Genomic DNA, 12483 nt, shown 5'->3' on the forward strand with positions numbered 1-12483 from the left:
CCCCCTGTATTGCTCTCAATTTTTTTTTAAGATTTTATTTATTTATTCATGTGAGACACAGAGAGGCAAAGACACAGGCAGAGGGAGAAGCAGGCTCCATGCAGAGAGCCTGATGCAGGACTCGAGCCCAGGATTCCAGGATCATGCCCTGGGCTGAAGGCAGATGCTTAACTGCTGAGCCCCCCAGGTGTCCCATGCTCTCAATTTTCTTTTCTTTTTCTTTTTCTTTTTTTGCTCTCAATTTTCTAAAGAAGGTGAGGCAGGTGCAGAGGTTGTCCAGCCTGACTATACATCCGTCCTACAGACAGACACCGTACAACACATGCACACACGGGGGATAATGATGAGGTGGCTGGCTGGGGACTTTAGTAGGGGAGACCAAGGATTATTACCCTCCAAGTAATTTGAATATCCCTAGTTCCTTATTCTTACATTTTAGATATGTTCTTCTGAAACTGAAGTTGTCTCAGCATTTTTGCCTTTTCAATTAGAATTTCTTTACCCCGAATAATCTATAAGCAGTGGAGTATGGGAAATGGGCTTCTTCATCTTCCACCTCTAGATATACAATTTAAGTAAAAGACTCCCTTTCTTCTTGAGTTATCTTTCAGAATAACTGAAAGCTGTTTGCTATTTGGCTTCACAAAAGGGGAAGTGGGGGGATCCCTGGGTGGCTCAGCGGTTTGGCGCCTGCCTTTGGCTCAGGGCATGATCCCGAAGACCCGGGATCAAGTCTCACATCGGGCTCCCTGCATGGAGCCTGCTTCTGCCTCTGCCTGTGTCTCTGCCTCTGTGTGTGTGTGTGTGTGTGTGTGTGTGTGTGTGTGTGTGTTTGTTTCACGAATGAATAAATAAATAAAATCTTAAAAAGCGGGCGGGAAGTGAGGTCAGGGCTAATATCTGGGCATGACTACAAATAGCTTTCTTTTCTTTTTTTTCTTATGATTTATTTATTTATTTGAGAGAGAGAGAGAGGGAGGGAAGGTGGGAGGGTCACGGAGAATCTCCAGCAGACTCCCTGCTGAACAAGGAACCTGATCTGGGGCTTGAACCCACAACCCTGAGATCATCACATAAGCTGAAATCAAGAGTGGGACACTCAACCAACTGAGCCACCCAGGTGCCTCCAAATATCTTTCTCAACAATTTTTTTCAACTTTTGTCTCCTTATTGCCCTGAAAAGCTTCCCATCTGAGAGTTTTATATTGTTTTAAAATAAATTCTTATTAATTCTTGATCATAGTCTTCCATTTCCCAATTTTCCCTTGAATTTAAACTCACCAATTAGGATTTCAAGTTACAAATTATCTTGAATGGAACTATTAGTATAATTTAGAGTTCAGAAGACCATTAGGAGACAAACAGGTACAAATGAAATAGCCTAAAGGTATTTAAAAAATATGGTCCCATTCTCTTTTGGCAGGATTGGTAGAATTAAAACAAATGGAAATGGTACGATGTTTTTCTCACTTCTCCGACTTGTTTTGGACCATGGGCTCCATTCTGATTTAGGAGTCTTTCCTGCTCAGCATTTCAGTGATAATTCTCCCCATGGTCTATAGGATCCCTGTTCTCTTTGTTTCTATAGCAACAGTCCCGTGTTGCTTGGCTAGAAGCAATTTTCTGCTGCTGTGGTGAAGCCCCATTTTTTCATTCCTTTCTCCCCAGTTGCCTTGGTAACCAGCTTCTCCCTCTTTGGGTCTCTCAGTGGTAAATTCCACTCCCCTCTTTTTTGCTCTCTCTAGTAACAGTCACCTGGTCATGACTTGGACAGTGCTTTCCTATCTGTGAGTGAGCATACTCTGTCATGGTCAGATTGTCATCATGAAATTAGCTCCCTTTTGCTTTATTTGCATCATTTCTCCTGCCTGCCATCTTTCTAGTGGTTGTCATGGTAACCGTACCCTCTGAAAGTCTCCAGGCAAAGGCTCTACAGTTAACAACCATCATGTGAGAGTGTCTGCCAATATATGGCCACACATCTTGATTTTAAAACCAGCCCCAGGCGGGTACCACAAATTGGCGAGAACAGGCTTTTGATCAAAGCAGACTGGATTGAGAAAAGGAGGTACAGGGTACTCTGGGTTCTGATGTACTCCAAACAATACATGTGGCTACAAGGTTCAGGCTGCAGAAGTGGCCATTATGCCAGCAGTGATCCAAGCGATTGAGAAATGTATTGGCAGTTATTCCAGGCAGGCCTACATATGCTCTAAACTTCCAGCGGTAATTCCTCTGGCCCAAGGGATCCTGGTGATATGACCTGAGAGCTGGGCACAGCCAAGTAATCTCAGGGAGAAATAAATTAACCCTTAAATTGGCTAACAAGGGGTTACTAGAATAGATGTTTGGGTACTTTTACACAGTACTGAAGATTTCTCTGCCCTTAGGCTGCTGTTCTTACCTCTTTAGGGAGGCAGATGGGGTGTTACCATTATAATAATACGTGTTCAACAAATGGTAGTCGTTCTGTGCTAGTGTATTGTAGCAGGTACTATTTTTTTTTTTTTTAAGATTTTATTTATTCATGAGAGACACAGAGAAAGGCAGAGACATAGGCAGAGGGAGAAGCAGGCTCCATGCAGGGAACCTGATGTGGGATCCCGGGATCACGCCCTGAGCCAAAGGCAGATGCTCAACCACTGAGCCACCCAGGTGCCCTACAGGTACTTTTTTTGAATTTTATCCTTATGACGATCCTGAGAGGTATTAATGATAAAAGTGAGGCTAAGAGGTAAAGTTAATTATGTGAGGTCATGCAGCAGCTGATAAGTAGCAGATCTAGGATTTGAACCCAGGTCTCTGATTTCAAAGCCCTTTCTTAAAGGTTGTGGGGTTTCCTGAATTTCAGGCCTCTGATCTGTACTTTAATCTGAGGGTTACCACTCCTTTATCCTTTCTGCCTTCCTTATTTTCCCTCTTATTTTGAGGGTTGTTTACTTTTCTCTGTTCTCAACCCATCTCTTGCATCCTTTCACTAAAGAGATGGAAGATTTTGTCCTGCCTTCTGATTATGTCTGGGTTTGCGTTTTGGGATAAAAACATTAGAGCGGCTGCCCTTGCCTGAGAACTGGGCAGATCTGATCCTGGAAAACACCACGCCTCTAGCTCACTGGCTCCAGCGCTAGGTAGGGAAACCATTCTCCTCTCCGTTTAACAATTATTGGGTGTCTTTTCCCCATCAGACGCTCTGCTAGGCACTGGAGATTCAGCAATGGCTGGGTAGAACCTGTTCCTTGCCTTTATGGAACTACCAGCCTGGGGCGGAAGTCAGACAATGCACAAGAAATCAGTATATAATTTTATATTGTAATTAATGGCATGAAGAAAAGAACTGAGAGTGATTTGAGATAGAATTGCCGTTCCGCATTTAAGAGGACATAGCTTAAAAATCTTTTCGGGCAGCCCAGGTGGCTCAGCGGTGTAGCCCCTGCCTTCAGCCCAGGGCGTGATCCTGGAGACCTGGGATCGAGTCCCGCATCGGGCTCCCTGCATGGAGCCTGCTTCTCCCTCTGCCTGGGTCTCTACCTCTCTCTCTCTCTCTGTCTCTCATGAATAAATAAATAAAATCTTAAGAAAAAAATCAATCTTTTGAATACATTGATTATTAGTTGCTTCACAGAGAGAGAGAGAGAGAGAGAGAGGTGACAGCTGAGGCTCTGACACCAGCTAGTCGGGAATCTCTCAAGTTTGGAAACCTAGGTCTCGCTCCCCCCACCTCGCCTCTCCTCCCCTCCCCCACAGAGCCTTAGGGATGCGCCGGCGCACTATCGGTTGCCATGGGGACAGCTGCTCCGCGCAAGCGCAGATGTCTTCAAGATGGCGGCGGCGGCGGCTGCACGAGCGGTTTCTGTGGGCTCTGGGCTCCGGGGCTTGCCGCGGACGCTGCCTCTCGTAGTGATTCTCGGGGCCACCGGCACCGGCAAATCCACCCTGGCGTTGCAGCTAGGCCAGCGGCTCGGCGGCGAAATCGTCAGCGCCGACTCCATGCAGGTATGACGGTGCGGCGAGCGCCGGGCCTGAGGAACCCGGAGGCCATTTGCGGGCGCCTCAGGTCGAGCGGATGCCCTGTCGCCTGGTGGGAGTGGGTGAACCCCGAGGCTTGTGGGGCGGAGTGGTTAAGTGAAGGGAACCCGTCATGACTGGAGATGCCCACCATGTGCCAGACGTAGTGCCCGGCGATCGAGTCAGCCCTCCTCCCCCTCACGCCTCACGACGTTGCTGTTGGAAGGTAACTGTCTCCGTTGACGGCTTGAGGGAATTCGCCTAGGGAGAGGGACCGGCGTTCCCCGTGGCGCAGAGCGAGTACGCGAGGAGGTGGCGCTTGAACCTACAAGGCTGACGGGCGTCCAGGAAGTAACCTGTTGAATGAAAATCATTGCAGAGCTTTTGCTGTTTAGGGTACTCGGCGACGCGGGTGTCAGTCGGGGCCCATCTGTGAGTGACTCGTGCGGGAAATGGAACAGGGTGCATGGATGTTCAGGAGACCTGCGTTCTAGTTCCGAATCTGCCGCCGGCCACGTGAGCTTAAGCGCCTCTGTAAAGTGGGAAGGGGAATGCCACCTCCTTCACAGGGCTTGGGGCTCGATAGGTGAGAGCAGGAGTTTTCAAATGAAGAGCAGGGTCCTGAGGAAGGCCAGGGCCAGGCACTTGGTAAATGGTTTATTGAGATGTTTAACCTGTTGGCCGCTGGGAGTCAGGCCGCTTTGTCCTCTTCCTTGAGTTAGAGGGAAGCCGAGAAGGGAGTGTAGTACCCGCAGCACCTGGGTGCATTTGTGCTCGCGGTGAGAGTGGGTGACATTTTGGGTAACTCGTTGATGGAGGAACCCTATTTGTTAAAGATAGTTTTCAGTTAATGGGTTTTTACAGAGTATATAGGTGCTTGATATGAAATGCCTGACCCTGAGTCCGGCACCTACCTGATGGGTATTAAAGCGAGGAGGGGCATTCCTTCCCCTCACGCTATACACCCTGTAAACCTCCGCGGCATGGTTTCTACCTTTATTAGTTTTTTTTTTTTTTTTTAATTTTTAAAATTTTTAAAAGATTTTATTTATTCATGAGAGACAGAGAGTGAGAGATTGAGAGGCAGAGACAAAGACAGAGGGAGAAGCAGGCTCCATGCAGGAAGCCCGATGTGGGATTTGATCCCAGGACTCCAGGATCATGCCCAGGCCCAAAGGCGGGTGCTAAACCACTGAGCCACCCAGGGATCCCTCTTTTTTTTTTTTTTTTTTTAAGATTTTACTTACTTATTAATGAGACACACAGAGAGAGAGAGAGAGAGAGAGAGGCAGAGACACAGGCAGAGGGAGAAGCAGGCTCCATGCAGGGAGCCCGACGTGGGACTCGATCCTGGGACTCCAGGATTATGCCCTGGGCCGAAGGCAGGCACTAAACCGCTGAGCCACCCAGGCTGCCCTACAAGTCAGATTTTATAGCAAGCCATACAATTTCTGAGATGGGAGAAATCAGTGAAGACTGGTGTAGTCAGTCATGGAAAGCTCTCTGAAAAGGGACTTGAAAGATGGGTGAGAAGTTTGGACGGATAAGAGAGAAGGAAAAGGCGTTATGTGAAAGGAACACAAATGAAGATTTAGAAGGTGAAGTGGGCATAGTGTGTATGTAGGGTAGTAAAAGAAGGGTGTTCATTAGGTATTGTAGATACTGTGGATGGAATCGGGGATGAGTAATGTGATGAAGACTGTAAGAAGCATTCCTTTGTGAACAGTATGCATAATGAATTGGATTTGGGAGTGGGTGTTAGGAATGCAGGGGAAGGGAAAGATGTAACTTTTTTTTTTAAGATTTTTATTTATTTATGAGAGAGAGAGAGAGAGAGGCAGAGGGAGAAGCAGGCTCCATGCAGGGAGCCTGATGTGGGACTCGATCCCGGGTCTCCAGGATCCCGCCTGGACTGAAGGCGGCGCTAAACCGCTGAGCTACCTGGGCTGTCCCCGTAACTTTTTTTTTTTAAAGACTTATTTATTTGAGAAAGAGAGCACACACTCTTGAGTGGGGGTGGGAGGGAGAGAGAGAATCTCAAGTAGACTGCTCACTGAGTGCGGAGCCCACTGTGGTGCTTGATCCCAGGACCCTGAGATCATGACCTGAGGTGAAATCAAGAGTCAGACACTTAAGTGACTGAGCCACCCAGGCGCCCCAAGATGTAATATTTTCGAAGGTATTATTATGTTAAAGTGAGTTGGTCACTGATTCCTGAAAGAATACACACAATGTGACTTGGGATTCAGGTTTACATGCCTGGGAGAGTATAGTGAGCCTGGACATCAGGAAGATTTTGTAGAGCACAGTGGGAGTGGCAGCAGGACATTCAAGGGGAAAGTCTACTGGGTGGGTGGAGAGTGCCACAGATGTGACCCTGCTTCAGGATTCTTGCACTTACTACCTTTGCCTGGTGGAACTTGTTTAACCATGTGGCTCACTTTCTTTATTCACATGTCACCTTACTGAGGCCTTCTCCGATCATCCTATTTAAAATAACACACCACTATTCCCTGTTCCCCATTTTCCTCATATACCAAATATCGTCCATGTCAGGAGAGTGTTCTCAGTAAATCATCTTAGTTTTACATTTATTTTTAAGTAAGTTAGTGGGTTCTGATCATGAGTGTTGTATACAGTGTTGTAATAGCTATTATTCATTTCTCAGAAGTGTTTCTTTACTTGTAGTTTGTGTACTATAAGGTTGAGGTTGCTAGAGGTTTTGTTGGCTGTAAAATAGGTCATGGCAGTGGGACACTGTGCCATACTGGTGATATGGTGGACCTTACTTAACATTTGATGAAAGATTTGTTGACTTGCCTTATTGAAATCTTGATCCAGGGTAGCCTGGGTGCCTCAGCGGTTTAGCGCCGCCTTCAGCCCAGGGCATGATCCCAGTCCTGGGATCGAGTCCCACATTGGGCTCCCTGCATGGAGCCTGCTTCTCTCTCTGCTTTAAAATCTAAAAAAAAAAAAAAAAGAAAGAAAGAAAGAAAGAAAGAAAGAAAGAAAGAAAGAAAGAAAGAAAGAAAGAAAGAAAGAAAGAAAGAAGGAAAGAAGGAAAGAAGGAAAGAAAGAAGGAAAGAAAGAAGGAAAGAAAGAAGGGAAGGAAGGAAAGGAAGGAAGGAAAGAAAGGAAGGAAGGAAGGAAGGAAGGAAGGAAGGAAGGAAGGAAGGAAGGAAGGAAGGAAGGAAGGAAAGGAAAGGAAAGGAAGGAAGGAAGGAAAGGAAGGAAGGAAAGGAAGGAAGAAAGATCTTGATCCATTCAGATTTTTCCTGTGGTTATGTAAGTAACTGGAATATGAGACTTAATTTTTTTTTTTTAAGTTTTTATTTATTTATTCATGAGAGACAGAGAGAGAGAGGCAGACACACAGGCAGAGGGAGAAGCAGGGGAGCCTGACTTGGGACTCGATCCCAGGACTCCAGGATCACACCCTGGGCCCAAGGCAGAGGCTCAACCAGTGAGCTACCCAGGCACTCAGAGACTTAAATTTCTTTCATCTTAGGGATGCCTTGAGAATTAATGTAGGAAAACACTTTGAAGATCATTGAGCTTTCTGAACTGGCTATGGATTGTGTTTAGTTTTGATTATACCATGGCTATTTGACCTCTTGGTCTCCATTGGAAAACTTTGACCTTTGATTTTAGTTTTCAGTCCAAATAATGATATAAAGTACTTATGCCCCATTTATGTGGTTGTACACAGTTCTTCATTTCTACCTTTGCTTACATGCCTGTTAACCTGCTTTGCTTGTTTTTTATCCGAAGGAGCGAGATGGTGCTTTTCATTGACTTGAGGTTAACTCAAAATTTTTGGTAACCATGTGAACAAAATGACATTTAAAAAAAGAATTGAAGTATAGTGGATGACACGCGTTATATTAGTTTCACGTGTACAAAATGACATTCTTAATGTTGTATTACCAGCTCCTTGAAACCATTTCGAATAAATACAGAGGCAGAATGATAATAATAAATTTGTAGAGCAAATTTGTTTATAAAATAGTTACAGATGCTTTTTATTTTCACAACAACCTTGTAAGGTAGATATTGTCATTTCACAGGTAAGGAAACAGGCTTTGCAGTAAGGTCTTCCAGTAAGTAGCAAACCTGGAGTTGAATATATGTGTTTACTTTCCATGCTTGCTGCCTTATCCCCACAAAGCCTTGCCCTTTAGATGGGGCAGGAGCAGTAGTGTTCAGGCATTAGAGAGTATTTCTTAATTTAATATGTATGACTCTTCTTTCACAGGAGTGCTACATTTTGAGTAGGATATAAAATGTATTTTAGGATTCATATTGTGAATCATAGTGTGAATATTCATAGTGTGAATGTGGCTACATGATGCATTGCTTAGGAGAATAAAACTTGCTGCAGCTAAGAGAAATATTTAATGTCAGTAATTTAATGATACCTGGAGAGAATGTGTACTGAAACAAAGGGGAAACTTGGCCTTGTGGAGAGCCTACTTGGAGCAGTAAACTTTGTTGTACAGCCACACAAGGAGTGACCAAATGCAAAGTGTGATAATTAGTTCTTTCAAGGTTCCAGGTCGATCTTTTAAAAAAAGTATTTGCATTTTAATAATCCCTTTTGGGTGATGTCCAGAATTTTGTATTTCATAAGTGTATTAGTAACTCAAAAGGGATTCTAAAACACTGTTTTATTATTATTTTTTAAATAAATTTATTTTTTATTGGTGTTCAGTTTACCAACATACAGAATAACACCCAGTGCTCATCCCATCAAGTGCCCCCCTCAGTGCCTGTCACCCATTCACCCCCACCCCCTGCCCTCCTCCCCTTCCACCACCCCTAGTTCATAAAACACTGTTTTAAATCTTAAATTGTCTTGCACTTTGTACTTGTTTTGTTATATCTTTGTCTTACCTTGACTGTAGGGTGATTTCAAGGCAAGCCCTGTTGAGGCAGTTCCCATCCAGGGAAAGTGATTATTTTTGTAAACATTGAATAAGTAAGTGCTTTAAATATTGAGGTAGCTTCTTTGAGGGAAAATCACAGTGGAGTATTAAGGGTAGGATGTCTAGGGTGAATACATTGTCATGGAGCCTGATAGATAATGACTTGCTCTTGTAGCCATGTGGCATCCGAAGGTCCTGCCTGGCTTCTTGCTTCCCATTCTCAAGCACTTAATTTGTTGAGTGGGATATCAGAAACACTTTCTGAGGAATTACTTGTTTAGGGACTCTTGCTGGATTCTGCTTTGAATTTCTGCATGGCAGTTGTGACAAATGTGAGAAATTAAATACAAATATTTAATTTGAGTTTGGGGCACCTGGGTGGCTCAGTGGTTGAGCGTCTGCCTTCAGCTGAGGTCATGATCCCGGGGTCCTGGAATTGAGTCCCACATGGGCTCCCCAGAGGAAGCCTACTTCTCCCTCTGCCTATGTCTCTGCCTCTGTGTGTGTGTCTCATGAATAAATAAATACAATCTTTAAAAAAATAATAATTTTCTGAGTTTTTCCAAACCCCAATTTCACAAATTATAGAAACTATTGTTAGCAGTAAGAGTCTAAATTTAAGGAGGGACAGGTAATGCAATCCCTGTTTTCCAGGATGGAAAAACTGAGGCCCAGAAGATTAAAGAGCAAGCTAGAGATCGCAATGCAAGACACTGGTACACCTGGGAATTGGATCTGGGTCTTGTGACTCCTGTGTAGTGTCTGATATATTGCAGGAAGATGATACTGAAGGTCTTCTTTTCAGTCTGAGTCTTTTTCTTGGCATGTAAATTCAAGGTACAATGCATTGCCTTCAGTCATTGGATGAAACATTGTACTGAGAAACATGAAGGCACTTGCCAAAAGATGTACAATGACTGCCTGGAAATACAGACTGCCAACTATATGCCAAGAGAAAAATAAACAAAGTGTTCTATTTGGGTTTATAGAGAGGAAGTATCTCTAATGCCTTAGTTCTTCAAGTCCTGTGGAGAAGCAGTAGTCATACATAGGAGCACAGTTCCCTTTGTGTTTGTCTAAACCTACAAGAGGAGAAGCAAATGATTTTTGGCAGTCTGGCTATGAGCAGGCTATGTGTCATCTAATAGATGTGGAGTTCTGGGTTCTTTTTGTCTGCTTTGGGATATAATTTAGCAGCAGTATCTAATTAATTAATTAATATATAAACCAAAGGACTGTTTGTTTGTCTGATAGTGCTCAAGGGAGATCTGGGATGCTTGGGGGAGGGATATGAAAGGAGAGATGGGAGAGTGGATCACAGTGGCTTACTAGGACATGAAATAAAAGTCATAAAAACCTTGTTAACCAGGAGAGATGGGAGCTATCTGGAGGCTATTTGCCATGACTGACAGAGGAGATCTTAAAAAAAAAAAAAAAAAAAAAAGACTGAGGCCGACAAGAGGCTAAGAAGGAAATCTCAAAATTTTTGACTCATCTAAAAAATCTATGGGTTTCGGGACGCCTGGGTGGCTCAGTGGTTGAGCATCTGCCTTTGGCTCAGCGTGTGATTCTGGAGTCCGGGGATTGAGTCCTACATCAGGCTTCCTCCATGGAGCCTGCTTCTCCCTCTGCCTGTGTCTCTGCCTTGCCTCTCTCTCTGTGTTTCTCATGAATAAATAAAATATTTAAAAAAACTATGAATTTCTAGATCTCTTAGTTCACCTCCATTGTCACTGAGTTTAGTTTTCCTTAGGCTATGGTAATAAGCCTGGGTGGGTTATTCATATATGTGTATATTCACTTTCTCGCAGCTGTGGAAAGAACTGTGGAATCAAACATCCTATGTTATGTGAGGAAAGAGAAGTCACTACTGGCCAAATGAGAAACCATAGGAGAGCACAGATGGGACTTGTAGGTTCACATGTGTGAGGAGAAGATGGTGCTCTGATGCTTCAGTGCCTGGGGCAGGGTGTTGAAACAGCTCTTCTTTATTTTTTATTTTATTATTTTTTTTAAATTTTTTATTTTATTTTATTTATTTATGATAGCCACACAGTGAGAGAGAGAGAGAGGCAGAGACACAGGCAGAGGGAGAAGCAGGCTCCATGCACCGGGAGCCCGACGTGGGATTCGATCCCGGGTCTCCAGGATCATGCCCTGGGCCAAAGGCAGGCACTAAACCGCTGCGCCACCCAGGGATCCCACAGCTCTTCTTTAAAAGGAATATATTTGGGGGAGCCCAGGTGGCTCAGTGGTTTAGCACTGCCTTCAGCCCAGGGCGTGATCCTGGAGTTCCGGGATCGAGTCCCACACCAGGCTCCCTGCATGGAGCCTGCTTCTCTCTCTGCCTCTCTCTCTCTCTCTCTGTGTCTCATGAATAAATAAATAAATAATCTTTAAAAAATAAAGGGAATATACGTTCAAGGGGTAAATGTTATTTGGGATATACAGGAATTGCCCTATGTGATTTGTATGTACTTGTATGTGGCTTAACCAAATTGGTTTTGTTTTCTTGTGTAGTTTGAATTTTTTAGATAAATTTGAATCAAACTGGAGTCCTGTTTGCCTCATTACTTACCTTTGGGGCACTGGTTCTGCCCCTTCCTCATTGTGGCATCCAGAGTTCAAGCTGTTAACCATTATACCATGAATAATCCTCGTCATCATAATAACAGCATAGAAAACAATAATAGTATATATGCCAGGTACTGTTCTAAAAGTTTGACACGTATTATCTCATTTAATCCCTTCACCACCGCCTTGTGAGGTAGGCACTATTATCTCAGCCCTACAGAAAATTACTTTCTTGAACCCTCACCTCTGTACTATTCTATGCTTTTTTCCTCCACCTCCTCTTACTTATTTGTCCATTCATTCTGCATCCCAGTTTTTCCTCTGTACCACTGTATACATTTTATTTGGCAGAGGAGGAAGACTATTCCTGCCTGACAAAAGAATAGCATGAACAAAGTAATGGAAAAATAAAAGTGTATGGTGTGTTTTCAAGGAGTGACCAGCAATTATCTGGTATAGAGGATACTTGAGGGACAGTAGTAGGAGGTGAAACTAAAAATAAAGGACCCTGTGAACAAACTGTAGAGGCCTTTGAAAGGAATGCGGGTGTGTGTGTGTGTGTGTTAACTATGGGAGTGTTAGTAAATGTGTTTCATTGGGTAACTCTGGTTAGAGAATGGGTTAGAGAGGGATAAACAGCTTAGGATTCAGTTACATTGGCCTGGGTGAGAGGGGCTGGAGTTGAACTGTGGCTGAGAAGAAGAGGAACCATTTTGACATTTTGGAGACAGAATCAATAGGATTTTGGTTATTGAAATGGAAGTTTTTTTATTTTTTTAACATTTTTATTTTTTTAATTTTTATTTATTTATTTATTTATTTTTATTTATGATAGTCACACACACACACAGAGAGAGAGAGAGAGAGAGGCAGAGACACAGGCAGAGGGAGAAGCAGGCTCCATGCACCGGGAGCCCGACGTGGGACTCGATCCCGGGTCTCCAGGATCGCGCCCTGGGCCAAAGGCAGGCGCTAAACC

At 44.0% G+C, this 12483-nt stretch overlaps 1 protein-coding gene across 4 annotated transcripts in view; it reads left to right on the top strand.

Annotated features, from left to right (window-relative positions):
- TRIT1 (tRNA isopentenyltransferase 1) overlaps positions 1 to 12483 on the top strand; it is a 57788-nt gene that overhangs the window by 6955 nt on the left and 38350 nt on the right. For 2 of the 4 annotated variants that reach the window (XR_005370107.1, XM_038557776.1), the window contains exon 1: positions 3794 to 3993. The exons of 1 other annotated variant lie outside the window; for it this stretch is intronic. Coding sequence is in view for 1 of the 3 variants with exons in the window: in XM_038557776.1 (XP_038413704.1) it covers positions 3820 to 3993 (174 nt within the window). In the remaining 2 variants the exon portion in view is untranslated. Of the gene's footprint in view, positions 1 to 3793; positions 3994 to 12483 lie in introns of those variants that run through there. One more of the 4 variants, XM_038557777.1, reaches the window with a different exon arrangement.

This window comes from Canis lupus, chromosome 15 (assembly GCF_011100685.1).
Source record: "Canis lupus familiaris isolate Mischka breed German Shepherd chromosome 15, alternate assembly UU_Cfam_GSD_1.0, whole genome shotgun sequence".
Classification (NCBI taxonomy): Eukaryota; Metazoa; Chordata; class Mammalia; order Carnivora; family Canidae; genus Canis; species Canis lupus.